General features: G+C 44.4%; 1 protein-coding gene and 1 long non-coding RNA gene across 5 annotated transcripts in view; one reads left to right on the forward strand and one right to left on the reverse strand.

Annotated features, from left to right (window-relative positions):
• The window catches only part of LSP1 (lymphocyte specific protein 1), a 94,345-nt gene that overhangs the window by 53,927 nt on the left and 20,842 nt on the right, over positions 1–19,576 (reverse strand). Inside the window, exon 1 of one of the 3 annotated variants that reach the window (XR_014560174.1) lies at positions 7,025–7,752. The exons of 1 other annotated variant lie outside the window; for it this stretch is intronic. Coding sequence is in view for 1 of the 2 variants with exons in the window: in XM_083722342.1 (XP_083578468.1) it covers positions 7,025–7,083 (59 nt within the window). In the remaining variant the exon portion in view is untranslated. Of the gene's footprint in view, positions 1–7,024; positions 7,777–19,576 lie in introns of those variants that run through there. One more of the 3 variants, XM_083722342.1, reaches the window with a different exon arrangement.
• On the forward strand, positions 10,630–19,333 carry LOC310837407. Of its 2 annotated transcripts, none has more exons than XR_014560530.1 (3): positions 10,630–10,742; positions 11,599–11,772; positions 19,254–19,333. It is a non-coding gene; the product is annotated as an uncharacterized lncRNA (long non-coding RNA). The 2 variants fall into 2 exon arrangements; XR_014560531.1 differs by lacking the exon at positions 19,254–19,333 and adding an exon at positions 12,676–12,791.

Below are 19,576 nucleotides of genomic sequence, written 5' to 3' on the forward strand. Positions count from 1 at the left end.
TATAATTCTTTCACTAGGTAATGGATGGCATCTGCATAACTTTGCACATGAACAAAGCAATAGCTATGCTTTAAGTGCAAAAGAACAAGTTCTTTGCTTTTTGATGATACTAGTCTGTGTCACAGCAGGCATGATCACCAAGCAGCCTTCAATTTGAGACAGAACGGGAAATACAATGGGCCCCTGTCCTTGTCAATGTTATTATAGTAAAAATAATACCATATTGGCCTGAATATAAGGCTCACTTTTGCCCCAAATTCTGACCGTGAAAAGTTAACGTGCGGCTTAAATTCACAACCTTACAAAAATGGGCTTTTACGATATCGCTGCTGAAACAGACATACAGTAAAACAGAGCAGGTGTGAGTGCCTGCAGAATTTTAAGGGAGCAGCTTAAATTCGGGTGCGGCTTATATTCAGGCCAATAAAGTAACCTCCCCCCCCCCCACCAAAAAAATGTGTTGTCCAATTAACTGGGGGCACAAATATTTTAAATCAAAATGTTTTGATTTATACATCTAACCCATTACTTGACCAAATGTTGCTAACTGATAACTATCTGTGATTACTGTCATTCATATATTTAACAAACACCCTTTTATGCAGGAGGCTAGAGACCATTTTTCCATCTGTGGTCTGAAAGGATGTTCACAACTAACAAAAGAATTGGATGGACCATATGAATTCTGCGTGCAGAAGGTCCCCAGCATCTCTTGGTAGGGTTGAGAAAGACCCTCCTTGAAACCATGGAGAGCTGCGGCCAGTCAGTGTAGACAATACTGGGCAGGAGGTACGATTGGTCAAGCTCAGTGCCAAGCAGCTTCCTGTTTTCACATATTCATATTCCCAGGAACAACTCAGATACTCCACCAATGGTGGCTGGTGCTCATTGGGGCAGAAAAGAGGGCGGTCAAAAGTAGTTGGGAGTCAGAACCAATGACTGGTGGAGCCAACTAGCTCTAGTTTCACTGCCATGTTCTTCCCTGTCAAGTTCTACCAAGTCAACTCTGGGACGAAGGAGGAGGAGGAGGAAACTGACAGCCAGTTCCACCCCATGCATGGTTCTCAGTAAGAAGAAAGATTGGTGGGGACAGGCTGAGGTTGGTGGGCAGCTCCCCATTTACCCTAATGAACTGGCCTCCACCCGTGCTATTCCCGCACTGGCTATGACTTAACTTTTGCCTATACCTGTTTTGCCTAGCCTCCTCTCACAACTTGACAGAAGCTAGTTCTTACAGTAGAATGCACTCCTGTCCCATGCTTCTAGAACTGAGGCTGCAGTTCTGACCCTACATAACTGAATGCCTGCCCCATTGAATTCAATAGGTCATCCTTCTGAGTAGTCGTGGTTAGGAGTGAACTTTTAGCTGCATTCTGTTTAGCATCAAGAATGGCAGCCAGCAGTTTTGTTTGCTGTGGTCGGTTTGATGTTTTCTGCAGGAAACATATGAGGTGTGGAAAGGAGGCACTTGATTCCAAGCCCAAGGTGGAGATGCGTGACGGAGTCATCATTGCCCATTGTTGCTTGGTGCACACCAGCAGTGTGTTTGGAGACGTGTGCCTCCGACACATTTTACTGTGGCTCAGTGGTGGGGAACCTCAGGCCTGGGGGGCAAAAGCGGCCCTCTGCTCATCTCTATTTAGCCCTCTTCTTCCCAGGCCACACTATTCCGAGTCTTTCTAGAAACTAGCTTATAGTACAAATGTAAAAAAATGACACTCATTGCTCCACCTACTGTTACCTCCTGCCCCACCCACCACAGGTATTTGGCCCCAGGAGAATATTTCAGATGGGAACACGGCCCCTGGCCTGGAAAAGGTCCCTCCCCCCTCGTAACAAAATCCTGTGTAGCTGTGGAGAACCCATAAAAGTGTCCCAAACATAGCCTTAAAAAGGTGAGCTTTGTCTCCTTTGCCTCTTCCCTGACCTATGAAAAGAGATAACAAGCAGAGCTTTGCATGAAAACACTTGCCAGGAGTACCCCATTTGCATCTGAAAAGCCTGGCATTTGGGAAGTGCCCATCAAGCTGAGGGAGCCCAGGGTGATTGCTGGGAGACCTTATTGCCAGGGACTGTGTAATTAACTAGGAATGACATTGGGAAAGAATGGACAATTACCATCTTATCTAACTCTCCCCTTCCCTTCCAGTGCCTGCCAGGGTTGTTAAACAGAGCCTTTGTTAGATGCAGCATTGCTTCAAGTTGCTTTATCCCAGATTATAATAAGTAAACAATGACAACAATGCCTCACACTTCTGAGAGGATGTCTGCCACTACAGTACCGTCCAAGCCTGCCTTTACATTTACTCAGATCTCAGGCTTGTACACTGACATTAGCTCACTCAAGTTTTATGCACGTAAGGTTTCACAAAACAAAATAATTCTGTTTATCCTTTTCTCCCCATCTCATCACTTTGTCCCCAACATTATCCCCCCCACCCTTTCTTTCACTTTTGTTTACCAGACTTGCCATAGATACGGCTTCCCCTGACTCCGGGGACACATTCATTGGCTTCCTAACCTTCATTGACATGTAAGGACTCTTGACTTCACAGGCAAGGAGAGCCTAGTAGTTGAAATATGCCACTTTTGAAGGCTCACACTAACGTGGGATCAAAATGGAAAGGGGGTAGTTTTAAAAACCAAATGTAAATTCTGACCAATGTAAACTATACAAGAAACAATTTAGATGTCGGAAAAGTCAAAAGAAGATTTAAGTATTAGTTGTAAAACGAACACCTCAAGATAAACTGTATGTTATTCAGTCCCTCTATCTGTTTTACTGGAAGCTGGGTAGGTGAAAATTTGTTATGTAGTCAGAACTCTATTGGGGGAAATAATGGTTTTGATCCCATTAACTTTAGCTGCTCAGTTAACTACTGAACCTTTTAAGTCTTCTTTGTCTATGGTAGCTTTATGACTCTGGGACAGGCAGGTTTCATTTTTGTTGTTCTCACAGATCCTAGTCCAACACTCTAACCTCCAGATCACAGTGGCTCTGGAATGTGTATGAACTGGTAATGAGGAACATTCAAGAAGATTTTTTACCCAGGCGAAACCTGAGAAGCATGGCTACTGCTTAAACTAAAAAAATACTGAACTGGTGGGTTCTGAATGTTTCACCATGTGGAATCCTAGCTCTGGTGTGATTCCTGCTCCACCATCTCAGGTATTCAGAAGACGCAGAGGAAGGGATAAAGGAAGCATCACAGGTGCAAGCAAGGGCACTCTTGTTTGGGGAAGGATTTTTATTATTATTATTCTGGTGGTTCTGCTTGAAGTTCTCTTTCCCAACAGTTTATAAAACCCAGGTGTGATGTTTCTGAAGGTGTTGCCTGAGCTATCAGGGTTTGCCACATCTGACAGTGAATGACCATCAAATATGCTACAACTTTATTTACACCTACTATGAACTAGGTGATATTTGCAAACCTGTTATGGGTGCTTGGAGGATTCAATGTTTGTAGCTGGTTTACCCTCTCCACCCCCACAATTCATCATTTATTTTGGAAGACTTTGCTGCTCTCCCCACCTAGCAAGACATTTATCTTCAGCTTTGTATTATGGTAAAAATGGGACAGTGTGTCATTATCTTCACTGGTCTTATATTGCCACCACCCAATCTTGTTTAGTTTCCCAAGTGTGGAACCCCAGATTTTTAAGATTGTTGGAATTGTATTTGACAGCTCCATTACACGTGAAATTATTTACATATCCCAAGCCAACTGCAAGTGGAATTATTCCAAAATGAGATTCCATGCAATATAACAACTTATTGTGCCCCATGCTGAGGAGGGGGCTTCTCTTTCTCAGTTTAGATTCTTTTAACCCCATTAGGCAGATTAAAAAGAAAAGCTCTTTAAAAAACATAACATTTGGGAGCAATCCAAAGAAAAGGGAGTGTGCCAATACGTATTCCAGTGAAATCACTGAAATGCAGTCTGCAACCCAATACACATGTCTATCAGAATAAACACAGTGGGAAATGCTTTTATTGTGCTGTTAACATATAGGTAGATGCTAAAACAATACAATTCTGTGCATGTCTTTTCAGCAGTAAGCCCCACTGAGTTCAATGGACTTACTTCTAGGTGAGAATAGGATTGCAAATTTGGGCTTTATATAAGTTAAGTCTCATTGAACTCACTGCGGTTTACTTCTGAGTAAGAAGTGCTGTCAGGCTCATTGATTTCTGTGGGATTCTCAACTTTTTTTACATACCCACTCTGCTTTGTTAAAACTCATTAACTCAAACAAGATTAAGAATCCATCTTAGCAGGGTAGGGATGGGGACAAGTCACCAAGCCAAGTATCCATTGAATATATGGCTGAAGTCAGCTTGAGAATTACCATTGCAATTGGTCCCTCCCTGATCTTCAAGTCAAGAGTTGTACAAGGCAGACCCTGCATAGACTGGACAAGGGAGACAACCTTTAATTGCACTTAAGAAAGAAGTTATCTATAGAAGGGAGGCACCCCTTAAGGTAGGAAGGGAAATCTAAACTGAACATAGTGAATGAACGTATCAACATCCTAGAAATCTATAGCCCAAAGGGCTGAAACCCTCCAGTCCTATTCTCTGAAAGTGGCTCCATTGATTTCATTGTGACTCTATAGAGTAAGGGTTTCAAGAGACTGTATATTTGAAAGTACAAGAACCACTTGTAAGAAATACAAGGGGTACTTACTTCCAGGAACCACAATACCAGGAATAACATTTCTCCTGTAGTAACTTTTGTGGGGGTTACCACATAATTTCAGAGCTATTTCTTCTGATTTGCACAGATGTGATGCTACTTGCTCAATAACCTTTGCAATGCAATGTTATCTCTCTAACCTTCACACTGGTAACTAATAAAAATCAATATTCTGCGGCGGTTTATTAACAGTATAGGCTCACGTGTGTGAGGGTCTGTATGTTAAAGCATATAGCCATTTACTTTATGGTCACTACATTTTTTGGGGGTGGGAATCCAACTTGAGGGTGATGATTTATTATTTATTAAATTTCTGAACCACCCTTTATCCGAGGAACACGGGACATTTTACAATATAAAAGCGCAAAAATACATAATGTAGTAACGAAGCAAGCAATTGCGCACGCGCACAGACACACATCACACAGTTTCAAAGGCCGTAGATTAACCAAAAGCCTGGGAGAGGAGCAATGTTTTTGCCTGGCACCTAACGGTTCTAATGCAAAGAGGAACTGATCACCTGTCAGAGTTAGGAGTTATACCACACCCCTAGAAACATGTGGAATTGGGGCGTGTAACAAGTTTTACTACAGTATATGGCCAAAGTTTGCAGACAATGGGCTCTGTCCCACCTGGGATTACAGCTGCCACAGGGAACATTTTTAAGCAGTGACCACAGAATATATGATCATCTGTTTTTCCCATATTTGACTTACATCCTCCCTAACCATGTTTCTTGCTTTGTGATAGAAGATGTTCTCTGAACTGGAACTCTTCTAACCAATACATAGATTTAATTTTTCCCTGTGGTATTTAGTTACTGCTGAATCAGCATTAATTAATAGCATTGGCCAGCCATAGCACAGAGCAGCAGTCTTCCAACTTTTTAAGACCCAGGACCCACCTTTAACATGCATTTGGGGACCCATTTCTAATTTATTTCATAACCATATATCAGTATGGTTGTAGTGATGCTGCTGCTGCAACCCACCTTAGACCAGGCTGTGACCCAGCAGTGGGTCCTGACCCACCAGTTGAAGATCAAGGGCATAGAGCAATGCCTGAACAGGCAGAGTAGGCAGAGATCCCATGGAAACTCCCCTATGAACTCTGTCGAAAGACATCTCCATCTGCCCAATCAGCCTTCCACCTTTACCCATTCTCAGTTTTAGACAATGGAATGTTTCAAAAATTGCATAGACACCCACAAACTAACATTGGCAAACTATCCAGGAATAACTTGTCAGTGACATCTGTCTTCTTTGAAGGGTCAAGTTTAATGCCCAACTTGCCTCTCAGTTGGTAACAATTTCATTAACCTCATTATTCTACAGCCTGGAGATGGTATTATTTTTATTTTTAAAGGGAATTAGTCAATGCCTTTCTCAGAGCTCCACTGCTCTCTTTTCCAAAGATGTTTACAGTGTGAGCCTATACATGTCTACTCAAGAGTAAGTCCTACTGCGTTCACTGGGACTTACTCCCACTGTCTAACACTGCAGCCTTAACAATGCGATCCTGTGCATGCTTACTCAGAAGTAACCCCCATAGCAGTCAATAGGATGTACTTTGTCATAAGTGTGCGTGGGATCGCCGCCTTAGCTCTCCAAACGAGATTTCAGTGCACATTTTCCTTTTCACTGACAAAAAGAAAACAATCGCTTTCCCACCACACTGCTCACAGTAAAGAAAGCTTCTAGCATCTTGGTCAGAAGTTCGGTCATTTTTACTAGTTAATTAATACCCTGTCTCTTTAAGGGACCTCACCGTTTAAATTTCTCCTTATTCAAGTTAATTACCCTGCAAATTACATTAGCTGCCAAATTACATTAGCTGCCAATCCCATCTCTCTCTCACACCCCCAAAAAGCAGATCCCCAGAGGCAACTGCCTTCAGTGCCAAGTCGCTCTCCCCGCCCCCCCCCCAAAATGCCAGAGCCCAGTAGGCTCAGGTAAAGCCCTAAGGTGCAACCTTCGGTAGGGTGCGATTATCTGGGAAAGCGATCCATAGATCCGAGGCTCCCCCCGCTCCAAATTCCATCACTCCCTGAACGGAAGAGGCTTTTTCGCTGTCTGAAATCCCCAGCCACCAAACGGGTGTCGCTGCCTTCGCAACAGAAAAAGCCAACGCCGTGTGGACTCACGTAGGATCAAGAACTGGCGTCTTCCCACAAAAATCTCGGCCACTTGTGGGGCGGGCGAGGTTAGGGGGAAGAGCCCTCGAGGCGAGGAATCAGCCCCGTCCGTGGCGCGAGCACCGTGTAAACAAAGGAAGAGCTCCATCTCGGTATCCCCATCTCGCCCGTGGGCAGGTAAAGAGAGGCTTACCTTATAAGGTTCTGCAAGCCTTGCTTGCTGGAATTCCGCCTCAGGATCGCGCTGGTCATGGTTGGGGAAATGAACCCGGGGCAGGCGCTGAACTCCTGCCTGCGCGGAAAGCCGCCTCCTCCTCCTCCCTTCTCTCCCTGCTTTTTAATAATCTCGTTAGATAGTGTGCGCGCTCTCCCTCTCTCTTTCCCTGTCCAGGAAGTTCTGCAGCTGGTTTCCTTTTGTTTCTCTAAGCCCCCCTATCCGCGTCTCCCACCCCCACCCCCCAGCCCTGGTCTCTTCCACCTCCACGTTCTCCTTCTCAGACTACTGGAAATGTCAGGGAGAAGGAAAGCTTTCAGCTAGCTAGCAGAGGTGAATCCCCTCCCTTTCTCCCATCTGATTGCAGAATAAACTCAGGGGGAAGTTTAAACTGCCTGGGACACTTCCCTGCTACGTTAATAATTCACTGCATTTCTAGCCCACCATTTTCTCCAAGGAGCTCAAGGTGCATGGTCCTCTCCACTCCATATTTAATCCCCACAACAACCCTGTGAGGTAGGTTAGGCTGAGATGCTGTCACTGGACCAAGGTCACCCAATCAGCTTCATGGCCAAGTGGGGATTGGGAACCCTGGCCTCCCAGCTCCTAGTCCAACACTCTAGCCACTACACCACACTGGCTCTCATTCCTTTCCTCATTCATCTTTTGGTCTTTCTCTTTCGCTTCCTCTTCCCATTTGTCTTCCCTTCCCTTTCTGATCCATTCAACGACCCCTAGCTGTTTCCCTATTATGTAATCACAAAGCAAATGTTTGCAAATCAATAGTATGAAGCCAGGCTGAAGGCATTTCGTAATAAGAGCTGTGCAAGTGGCTGAAGATAAATTTATGTGGCTGCTAAAACACTTAAGAGGCAATCCAACTGAGCTCTGTTGAAAAAAACAGTGAAGCTATGGGCCAAGTCTGCTGGTCCACTGTAGTCCAGTAAACCCCCATGGAATCAGGGTTATCAAATACCCCACAGAAGGCACAATCATGTAGGATTTAGTGTACAACTGGTGTGTAAATTGTTGCTGAAGATAAGAGCCAGTGCAGTGTAGTGGTTAAGACTTGTAATCTGGTGAACTGGGTTTGCGTCCCCACTCCTCCACATGCAGCTGCTGGGTGACCTTGGGCTAGTCATTGTTCTCTGAAGTCTCTCACTCACAGAGTGTTTGTTGTGGGCGAGGAAGGGAAAGGAGAATGTTAGCCGCTTTGAGACTCCTTTGGGTAGTGATAAAGCTCCCAAACTCTTCTTCTTCTTCTTCTGGATTAAGCCAGTGGCCCATCTTGTTCAACAACCCATAGCAGCCAAACCACACTGTACTCTCCCAATGGCTATTCAGAGGCATCTTGCCTCCAGCAGTTGAGGTAGAACACAGCCCTTGTGGCAAAGTAGCTGTTGATACCCTTATCCTTCTGGAATTTGTCTCATCATCTTTTTAAAGCCATTCAAGTTGATGGCCACCACTGGGAACAAGTTGCATAGATTAACTAGGAGTTGTACTAAGAAGTTCTTTCTCTGATATGCCCTTAATTTGTCCAACACTGAACTTACTTGGATATCCCCGAGTTCTGAGTGTTATGAGAGACGGATTAACTTTCTCCACCATGCATAATTTTGTAAGTCTCTATCATGTCTCCTCCTACTTGCTTTTTCTCTGAACTTAAAAGCCCCAGATGTTATATTTTTCTTTCCTCAGAAGGGATTTGCTCTATCCCCTTGACCCCTTTCTTACTCTTTTCCAGCTCCATGATACCTTTTTTTGAGGTGACAACATAGGAGAGAGCTCTGCTATATGTTCACCTAGTGCATGTGTGATGAGAAGCCACTGCTACTCATGGTTCCCCAGAGTCTGCTCACAAAGTGGAAAAAACCAAGTGTGCACATCAGCTACACGGACGTTGCCCTAACTTGTGAGATGGGGCAATTTGCATTATTGCGTAATGGAAAAGCTATAGGAAATTATAAAATACCCTCTCCCCACAAACCAAATCTTTCCAGTGCAATCAATTTGATATGGACCTTGAAAATAAGACAGGGTCATCAGAGAACTTTGGAGTGGAAAGGCAAGCACCTCCAAGAACAAATTTGCAGGCATAGATAGCAGAGTCACAGTAGCTCATTCAGGGAATGTGAACTTAGACTGGGCACCTTTTCTATATTACAGTGAGCCTGCCATACATCGAGGGCCCGTCCCCACAATAGTGGAGGCACTGCACCAAATCTGGTACCCTTTTGTTGCCCAACCATGATGAGACCGTGGAGCATCCAACAGGGGAGGACTATCACATTTATGCCCTGCTTATAAGCTTCCTGGAAGCCCCCAACTGGTCACTGCAAGAAGCAGTGCGCTTTCTCAGTGCAGAGAAATTGTGCTACTGGGAACAGAAGCTCGGAGTATCCATTATTTCTCATGTACTTCACCTGCTGCATAAAGAAAAAGACCTGTCTGAACTCTTGTCTTGACCCGATCCACTCAGATGAAGATTGGGCAAAAGCAAGAGGAAGACTTAGCCAGGCTAAGACAATGGTGGCTCTGTGTTGAAAGGTGCCATGGTGAAGTTGCAAAGAAGGAAAACAGCATTTCAATAAGAATAATCTCTTGCTGATTTCTATTACAAGGAAGTCTTCAGATAGATTATACTGGCCAATCAAGCCAACTATGCATTGACATCAGTGAAGAAGTGTAACGTAGGTCCTCTGTGTTCAGATACTTTAGGATCCATCATGTGAGATGAGTGGTTCTAGATTGTAAAATGCTTTACCCATCTTCTCCCCATGTGAATCATTAGAACCGTAGTTCTGTGAGGAGAGGCCAGACATCTTGAAACAAATTCTCAGCACCCTCATTGAACTGAACTCCAACAATCCTTTAGAGAAGCCAGGACAGTTATTTGGGCATCAAGTTTGTTTGTAGATATATCTGAAGTCCTCTGGTCCCTAAAGGAAAGCATTCCCAAGGGCTTTACATGAGTTAATCTGGAGTGAGCAATTTAAAGGCTGAGGGCAAGGAGTCATAGCATCACCAGCCGGGACTGAAGCTAAATGGAAAAAAAATGGTCCAGTGGTTGGTCACCATGCTCTTATTATAGCCTGGTATGCAGCACAATTCATAGCAAACTGAGGAGGGGCAGAGAGGAATGTGAAAAGCTGACTTTGGTGACAAGAGGGAGGCTGGGAGCATGGTTGCCATAGGGGACAGGGTAAGCATGGAGCAGGACAAGGCCACTCAGCTCAGTGGCCTTTACCAAAATGATTGCACAGGCAGCCCATCTGGGTACCACCATTGTCCACAATGGTGGGGACAATGTGCTGATGCAAGGGAAGACTGCGTGTTGAAACCCCTGATTTACATGGATTGCAGCGACTGGATGTTTATAAAGGAAAATCAGCTCCCTGCAGGAGCACTGCACATGCCTTTGTCTGTGACTGCCCCCTCCAACACCTCACAGCTTCTCTTTCCTCTGCCCCCACCCTCATTCCTCAGGCATCATGTGAGTCTCAATCCGCAATGATATGATAGGTGAACACTTGTATGCTAGCAGATGAGTTTCCAAAGCTAATAGGGCAGTTAGGATCAAGGAGAAGGATCAGTCTGAATGGCAGTAGGGAGGGGTGGGCAATGGTGAAAGCAGATGGAAGGAGAGAAAAGATAAGTTCTTCTGGAATTTTTGAGGAATGAGTCAGCCATTTAGGTGAGTAGATGCTGCAACAAATGGAGCTGTTTTAGTCCAAACATTGGGTGAAAGATGCCTTGGCCTGAGCAGCAAATAATTCAATGTCATAGCCATTAGACAATGGCTTGCTCGCCCCAAAGGTATGCTTATATTTGCCGCAAGAGATGAAGAGTGTTACTCTTGCAGTAGTACCACTGTGACTTCCTGTGCCAGGGGTGTCCAAACTTTTTTCAAAGAGGGCCAGAGCTTTTTTTACGATTTTACCCCAAAGTTGTTGAGCTTTTTTAAGGATTTTACCCCAGGAAATATAGTGCCACAGGGGACGGGCCAAGTTAGGCCTCCCTGTCCTACACCTGGCAGAAAAGAGGGAGATGGAACAAAGAGACCCTACTTTATCCTCATCCTCTGCCCTCCCAACAGGGCTTCTTAAAATTTAGAACTGCCCAGTGATATGGGGTCATAATTTGTGCACACATCATGTGCCACTACCACACACCCGTGCATTTTCCTTGTGTTACACACATGACGAAAATGCATGACATTTAGAAGCCAAGGAATGGGAGAAAATCTTCAGAGCTGGAAATTTGACAGCACTAATGAGGAAGAGTGTTGTGTTACTTTCATGTTAGAAACATTGATGAATACTCTGCAAAGGAGTCTTCAGGGAGTGTCTTTGGGGGGGGGGAGGAGAAACTGGTCCATCTGATCATGTTCTGGGGCTCTAAGGAAGCCTGGACTAAAGTACATTTCACATTGTTATCAGTCACTTTTTACATCGCCTAGCATAATGAAATGTTTGCATGATCGGGATTTTTAAATTCCCCCCTTTCCCTTGTAACTACCTACTTTGGGTCTGGCTGCTGTTTTTAAAAAGTCCTTCTTCCTGACCACTAAGAGAAGACTACCATCACAATCTTGTGACATGCAGAAGGGAATCAAGACTGCATTCACCCAGCAGCCAAGAAAGGCAGTGATGAAGGATTGGACTCTGCTGACATTGCCATGAATGTCTCTCTGTTGTTACCCTCCATCCCACAAGGCTAGCCAGGTATTCACCTTAGTTTTCCCTGACCCATAAGATGATACATTTTACTGCTCGCATGTTTATGTACCGCTTAGAGATTTCACATACAGTGGTACCTCAGGTTAAGTACTTAATTCGTTCCGGAGGTCCGTTCTTAACCTGAAACTGTTCTTAATCTGAAGCACCACTTTAGCTAATGGGGCCTCCTGCTGCTGCCGCACCGCCGGAGCACGATTTCTGTTCTCATCCTGAAGCAAAGTTCTTAACCCGAGGTATTATTTCTGGGTAGTGGAGTCTGTAACCTGAAGCGTATGTAACCTGAAGCGTATGTAACCCGAGGTACCACTGTATTGAGCTGCTTAGAAGTAATTTTAAATAATACAAAATAAAATAATATCCTTCTTATACATTGAGCTACCATCTCCTGCTGAAACATCCCATTGTCCTCTCTCTCGGCCAAGTCATGTATTAGTTAGGAATCTAAACAACTGTCATGATCACCACAAAAAATGTCCCAAACTAGTAATGCACAGAAGCCCCTCAAACAGCCAAAAGACACCTCAAAACAAATGACAGGGGAAAACCTTATAATAATCAGGCAACCCCCATAACTAAATAATAATAATAATAATAATTTTTTATTTATACCCCGCGCTCCCCAGCCAAGGCCGGGCTCAGAGCGGCTTACAAGCAATAATAAAAACAAGATACATTTGGGTTCTTGTATAACCCAATGAAAAAGCTAAAAAACTTCATGTGAGGGGTGATGGGGCTATGATACACACACAGGCACTATGCTACAGATTTCAGGATTAGGACAAGAAGCAGTGGTAGATTTAGGCTTGTATTCAGCTAATGTTTACTTGAAGTAGACCCATTGAAATGACACTGTTTAAGTGTACCCCACACGAACTTACTCCAAAACAGGGGTACAATGGGAATGAACTCCAAAGCAGGGGCATGTTGCACAGTAAACCATGCAGTGCAAACACAGCCGAACTGAGAAGGGGGGCAGTTATCAGCTCACAGCAAAAGAGGAAGGGTTTAAAGGTAAGAGAAATTTCAAGGGAGGAAGTGAATCAGTCTTTGTGGTGGGTGGGAGGGAGAGAGCCCCAGAGAGGGAAAAGGACACCAGCCTTCATTAATTACACAATCCTTTTGCTATGTGGGGCTGGTTGCAAAATCATCAGAAAGCTAAAACATGTTTGGCAAGAAGAGAGGAAAAAGTTCTAGCAAAAATCAGTTCTGGCTAGGCCTTCTCACAGAGCAGGATAGGCCTGCATATATATATATATATATATATATATATATATATTTGCTTTCGTAGATTTTCACGGGTACAGGAATGCAGGTTTTGGTGTCCTCGGGTGTCTTCCCGTGTAAAAGTTGGGGTGTCTAGGCGACGTTTCGACGAGGTCTCACTCGTCATCTTCAGGCTGGTGCTTTCGGCTTCTTGTTACTGGAACAGAGCGGGATCTCAATGTTTGAGTTCCTATAAATACTGTAGAGGGGGTGTGGTGTCTAGCCTCCAATGTTCTGGGCAGAACATTGGAGGCTAGACACCACACCCCCTCTACAGTATTTATAGGAACTCAAACATTGAGATCCCGCTCTGTTCCAGTAACAAGAAGCCGAAAGCACCAGCCTGAAGATGACGAGTGAGACCTCGTCGAAACGTCGCCTAGACACCCCAACTTTTACACGGGAAGACACCCGAGGACACCAAAACCTGCATATATATATATATATATATATATATATATATATATATATATATTTGCTTATATATATATATATATATTTGAAGATGACGAGTGAGACCTCGTCGAAACGTCGCCTAGACACCCCAACTTTTACACGGGAAGACACCCGAGGACACCAAAACCTGCATATATATATATATATATATATATATATATATATATATATGCTTTCGTAGATTTTCACGGGTACAGGAATGCAGGTTTTGGTGTCCTCGGGTGTCTTCCCGTGTAAAAGTTGGGGTGTCTAGGCGACGTTTCGACGAGGTCTCACTCGTCATCTTCAGGCTGGTGCTTTCGGCTTCTTGTTACTGGAACAGAGCGGGATCTCAATGTTTGAGTTCCTATAAATACTGTAGAGGGGGTGTGGTGTCTAGCCTCCAATGTTCTGGGCAGAACATTGGAGGCTAGACACCACACCCCCTCTACAGTATTTATAGGAACTCAAACATTGAGATCCCGCTCTGTTCCAGTAACAAGAAGCCGAAAGCACCAGCCTGAAGATGACGAGTGAGACCTCGTCGAAACGTCGCCTAGACACCCCAACTTTTACACGGGAAGACACCCGAGGACACCAAAACCTGCATATATATATATATATATATATATATATATATATATATATTTGCTTTCGTAGATTTTCACGGGTACAGGAATGCAGGTTTTGGTGTCCTCGGGTGTCTTCCCGTGTAAAAGTTGGGGTGTCTAGGCGACGTTTCGACGAGGTCTCACTCGTCATCTTCAGGCTGGTGCTTTCGGCTTCTTGTTACTGGAACAGAGCGGGATCTCAATGTTTGAGTTCCTATAAATACTGTAGAGGGGGTGTGGTGTCTAGCCTCCAATGTTCTGGGCAGAGAGGAAGTTCCCAGGCTAGTGTGCCTTTTCTTCTTTTGTTCCTTAATTACTTGAGAGATACCTTGAGTGATTTCTTGAGTGATATCCTGAGTACCACTTAGGTGGGTCATTAGGTGTGGATTAGTTGCTAAAGTCTTTGTGTCTTGACCTCTTGAACTTTGTGAAGAGTTTTCCTGAGAAGATGGCTGTATTGCACTTAGTTGTGCTTTGGCTTGGCTTCGTGTATAGGGGCGAGCTGTGGTTTTGTGGCTTGTGTCAGCCAGATCTGTGTAGGGATTGCAGGGGGGTGCAGCATCCGGAGGTGCCACCATGGATTGGCTACTGGATGGTGTCAGTAATTCATCTGTGGAGAGGGTCTGGGTTTGGGTCTGGTGTGGTTGATTGGTGTTGGCGTTCTGTGTGCCTCTGGATCTGGTGTCAGTTTTTGTGGGGAGGGCTAATTTCCAGATGTCTGGCAAGCGGGATGTGTCGTCACGCTTGTTCATGTTGTGAGGGTGTTTCTCTATCTCGATGGCTTCCATGATTATTCTCTTGTGGTGATGTTCCGTGTTAAAGAGCAATTTGGAATCTGCAAAATTAATTTCGTGTCCTGTTTCTTTCATGTGTTGGAAAAGAGAGGAAGTTTTTTCTTCTTTTTTGACGGCATTCTTGTGTTCTGCGATACGTGCATTTATTCGTCTGTTTGTTTGTCCAATGTACGTGGCTGGGCAGACTTTGCAGGGTATTTCATAGATCCCTTGGTTTTCCAACTGGATTTTATCCTTGGGGTTTCTGAGGATATTGGCTATTTTTTGGTTGGTGCAAAAGGCTGTTTTGATATTGTGTTTATGGAGGATTTTGCTAATTTTATCTGTAGTGCCCTTGATATAAGGAAGGAGGGCCATGCCATTGTTTTCTTCTGTGTCTTGGTTTTTGGGGGGTGTTTCCTTTTGGATTAGCTTCGTAATCCTGTTTTGCTGGTATCCATTGGCAATTAACACATTTGAGAGATTCTGTAACTCAGTTGTCAAGTGGTCTTTGTCAGCCAGGCGTTTGGTTCTGGAGATGAGAGTCTTGGCTACGGAGTTTATTTGTGCAGGGTGGTGGTGTGATTGTGCATGTAAGTAGCGGTTGGTGTGTGTTTTTTTCTGGTAGATAGTGTGTCCTAGGGAGCCATCAGGTTTTTTGTAGATTAGGACGTCAAGGAAGGGAAGTTGGTTGTTGGCTTCTATTTCCATAGTGAATTGTATTTTGGGGTGTAAGTTGTTGAGATGTGTGAGGAAGCTATCCAGTTTTTCCTTCCCGTGTGGCCAAATTACAAAGGTGTCGTCAACATATCTGAGCCAAAGTTTGGGTTTGTGTTCTGACTTGTCTAAAGCATTGGTTTCAAAGTGTTCCATGTACAGGTTTGCGATGACCGGTGAGAGGGGTGATCCCATAGGTGCTCCTTCTATCTGTTTGTATCTTTGTCCATTGTGGATGAAGTACGTGTTGGTTAGGCAGTGGTTGGTCAGGTCCAAGATGTATTCGGGGGGATTGTATTTGTTTTGAATAGCTGTCATATGCGGAGTCGAAGCTAGCCTAACCAAATTCAACCCAGATGAAGCCAATAAAATCAGACTTGAAGTCACCAACATCCTCTGCTCCAGCAAACCACCCAGAAGCAATTTACACAAAGAAGAACAGAAAGCACTCACCAACCTGAGGAAAGACAACAACATAATCATTCTCCCAGCAGACAAAGGTAATGCCACAGTGGTGATGAACACATCGGACTACCAAGCAAAACTATCAAAGCTACTCCAAGATCCTGCCTACAAACCTATAAAAACAGATCCCACCACCTATCTGGAAAAAACCACCAAATCCAAAATAAAAGCCTCTCCTATCAGTGAAGAAATCCAGCTAAGAATCATCCCCAGAGAAAAATCATCCAGATGCCCCAAACTCTACGGCCTCCCCAAGATACACAAAGAAGGAACACCACTCAGACCAATAGTCAGCTCCATAGGCTCACCTCTACAAAATCTCGCTAAATTTCTCGCCAAGCAACTTCAGCCCTATGCAGAATCCATCTCTTCACACGTACCAAACTCCTTCCAGTTCATAGAAACAATAAAGAAGCAAAACCTACATCCTAATGACCTACTTGTGAGCTTCGATGTTGTATCTCTCTTCACACAAGTGCCCATTAATGAAGCCTTGACAGCTATTCAAAACAAATACAATCCCCCCGAATACATCTTGGACCTGACCAACCACTGCCTAACCAACACGTACTTCATCCACAATGGACAAAGATACAAACAGATAGAAGGAGCACCTATGGGATCACCCCTCTCACCGGTCATCGCAAACCTGTACATGGAACACTTTGAAACCAATGCTTTAGACAAGTCAGAACACAAACCCAAACTTTGGCTCAGATATGTTGACGACACCTTTGTAATTTGGCCACACGGGAAGGAAAAACTGGATAGCTTCCTCACACATCTCAACAACTTACACCCCAAAATACAATTCACTATGGAAATAGAAGCCAACAACCAACTTCCCTTCCTTGACGTCCTAATCTACAAAAAACCTGATGGCTCCCTAGGACACACTATCTACCAGAAAAAAACACACACCAACCGCTACTTACATGCACAATCACACCACCACCCTGCACAAATAAACTCCGTAGCCAAGACTCTCATCTCCAGAACCAAACGCCTGGCTGACAAAGACCACTTGACAACTGAGTTACAGAATCTCTCAAATGTGTTAATTGCCAATGGATACCAGCAAAACAGGATTACGAAGCTAATCCAAAAGGAAACACCCCCCAAAAACCAAGACACAGAAGAAAACAATGGCATGGCCCTCCTTCCTTATATCAAGGGCACTACAGATAAAATTAGCAAAATCCTCCATAAACACAATATCAAAACAGCCTTTTGCACCAACCAAAAAATAGCCAATATCCTCAGAAACCCCAAGGATAAAATCCAGTTGGAAAACCAAGGGATCTATGAAATACCCTGCAAAGTCTGCCCAGCCACGTACATTGGACAAACAAACAGACGAATAAATGCACGTATCGCAGAACACAAGAATGCCGTCAAAAAAGAAGAAAAAACTTCCTCTCTTTTCCAACACATGAAAGAAACAGGACACGAAATTAATTTTGCAGATTCCAAATTGCTCTTTAACACGGAACATCACCACAAGAGAATAATCATGGAAGCCATCGAGATAGAGAAACACCCTCACAACATGAACAAGCGTGACGACACATCCCGCTTGCCAGACATCTGGAAATTAGCCCTCCCCACAAAAACTGACACCAGATCCAGAGGCACACAGAACGCCAACACCAATCAACCACACCAGACCCAAACCCAGACCCTCTCCACAGATGAATTACTGACACCATCCAGTAGCCAATCCATGGTGGCACCTCCGGATGCTGCACCCCCCTGCAATCCCTACACAGATCTGGCTGACACAAGCCACAAAACCACAGCTCGCCCCTATACACGAAGCCAAGCCAAAGCACAACTAAGTGCAATACAGCCATCTTCTCAGGAAAACTCTTCACAAAGTTCAAGAGGTCAAGACACAAAGACTTTAGCAACTAATCCACACCTAATGACCCACCTAAGTGGTACTCAGGATATCACTCAAGAAATCACTCAAGGTATCTCTCAAGTAATTAAGGAACAAAAGAAGAAAAGGCACACTAGCCTGGGAACTTCCTCTCTGCCCAGAACATTGGAGGCTAGACACCACACCCCCTCTACAGTATTTATAGGAACTCAAACATTGAGATCCCGCTCTGTTCCAGTAACAAGAAGCCGAAAGCACCAGCCTGAAGATGACGAGTGAGACCTCGTCGAAACGTCGCCTAGACACCCCAACTTTTACACGGGAAGACACCCGAGGACACCAAAACCTGCATATATATATATATATATATATATATGCACAGTATATAAGACCCCAGCAAAAAGGGATAGCAAAGCAGCCTGGTGGTAGTACATCTGTCACCTGCAAAGGAAACAAATACATTTAGGGTGCTTCTGGTGGAAGCAAATTTTGTTCTATTGCAAACAGGTTGTTCATATATTATTTTTCTGTGTGCAAGTTAGTTTCCACACATTTACCCTTCCCGTTCATCCGTTCATTCCCCTGTGCTAATTTTTAGATTGTAAGCTCCATGGGGTAGGGACCTCTCCTCCTGTGCTCAGTAAATTGCAACACACAGTGATGGGGCCATAAAAATGACAACAACACAGCAAGGGTGTTATTTGCAATGGCCTCCACATGGGGCTGGGAAAATAGTTTTGACATTGAGTGGCTAACAAATGGCTAAAATAGCGAGTGTTCTCCCCCCCCCCCCCCCGTCCCCCATTTCAATGAGTGGTTACAGGTGGAGTGACAATTCTAATCCATATTAAGTGTTGTGAGTGTGGGACTAGAAAGAGTAATTGTTCTGGAATAATGTAACAGATGTATATGTGCCATGTGTGAGTGTGTGGTGATTTGGTTAGCTTGGCAGTAATGGGGAGTGTGTGGCTCCTCCAGATGTTGGAATCCAGCTCCCATCACCCTCTGCCAGCATGCCAGGGATGATGGGAGGAGGACTACACATTCCCCAACCCTGCTCTGAACGGAGCTGACAAATTACTCCAGGGGAAAAGAGGGGATTTTCAGCTTCCTCTTGCTGAGCAAAGTGCTAGGTATTTCCTCAACGTGTATGGCGGTCCTTTTCAGATACACATTGAAGCCATCGCATTCTTCTGGCTAATATTTAACTTTTCTGTGTTTTCCATACCAGTTGATATCTATTCTTTTTCAAGGACATTTTCTCTTCTATTTAATTTGCTAATCTGTTCTCTGTTTATAATTCTACCAATATATCTGCAGGCTCTGCACAGTTCGTGAAGCAAAAGTGAAAGTGGTGCTACTATAGATGGATCCACCACTGTACACTGTGATTTGCAGAACAACAACATCTCGCTTTATTGGCCGAGGGAGCCAGCATGACTAAGCTGCTTCTGGCGAACCAGAGCAGCGCACAGAAATGCCGTTTACCTTCCCGCTGGAGTGGTACCTATTTATCTACTTGCACTTTGACGTGCTTTCGAACTGCTAGGTTGACAGGAGCAGGGACTGAGCAACGGGAGCTCACCCCGTTGTGGGGATTTGTACTGCCGACCTTCTGATCGGCAAGTCCTAGGCTCTGTGGT

Source organism: Podarcis gaigeae, assembly GCF_964106915.1.
Source record: "Podarcis gaigeae genome assembly, chromosome: 1".
In the NCBI taxonomy this organism is placed as follows: domain Eukaryota; kingdom Metazoa; phylum Chordata; class Lepidosauria; order Squamata; family Lacertidae; genus Podarcis; species Podarcis gaigeae.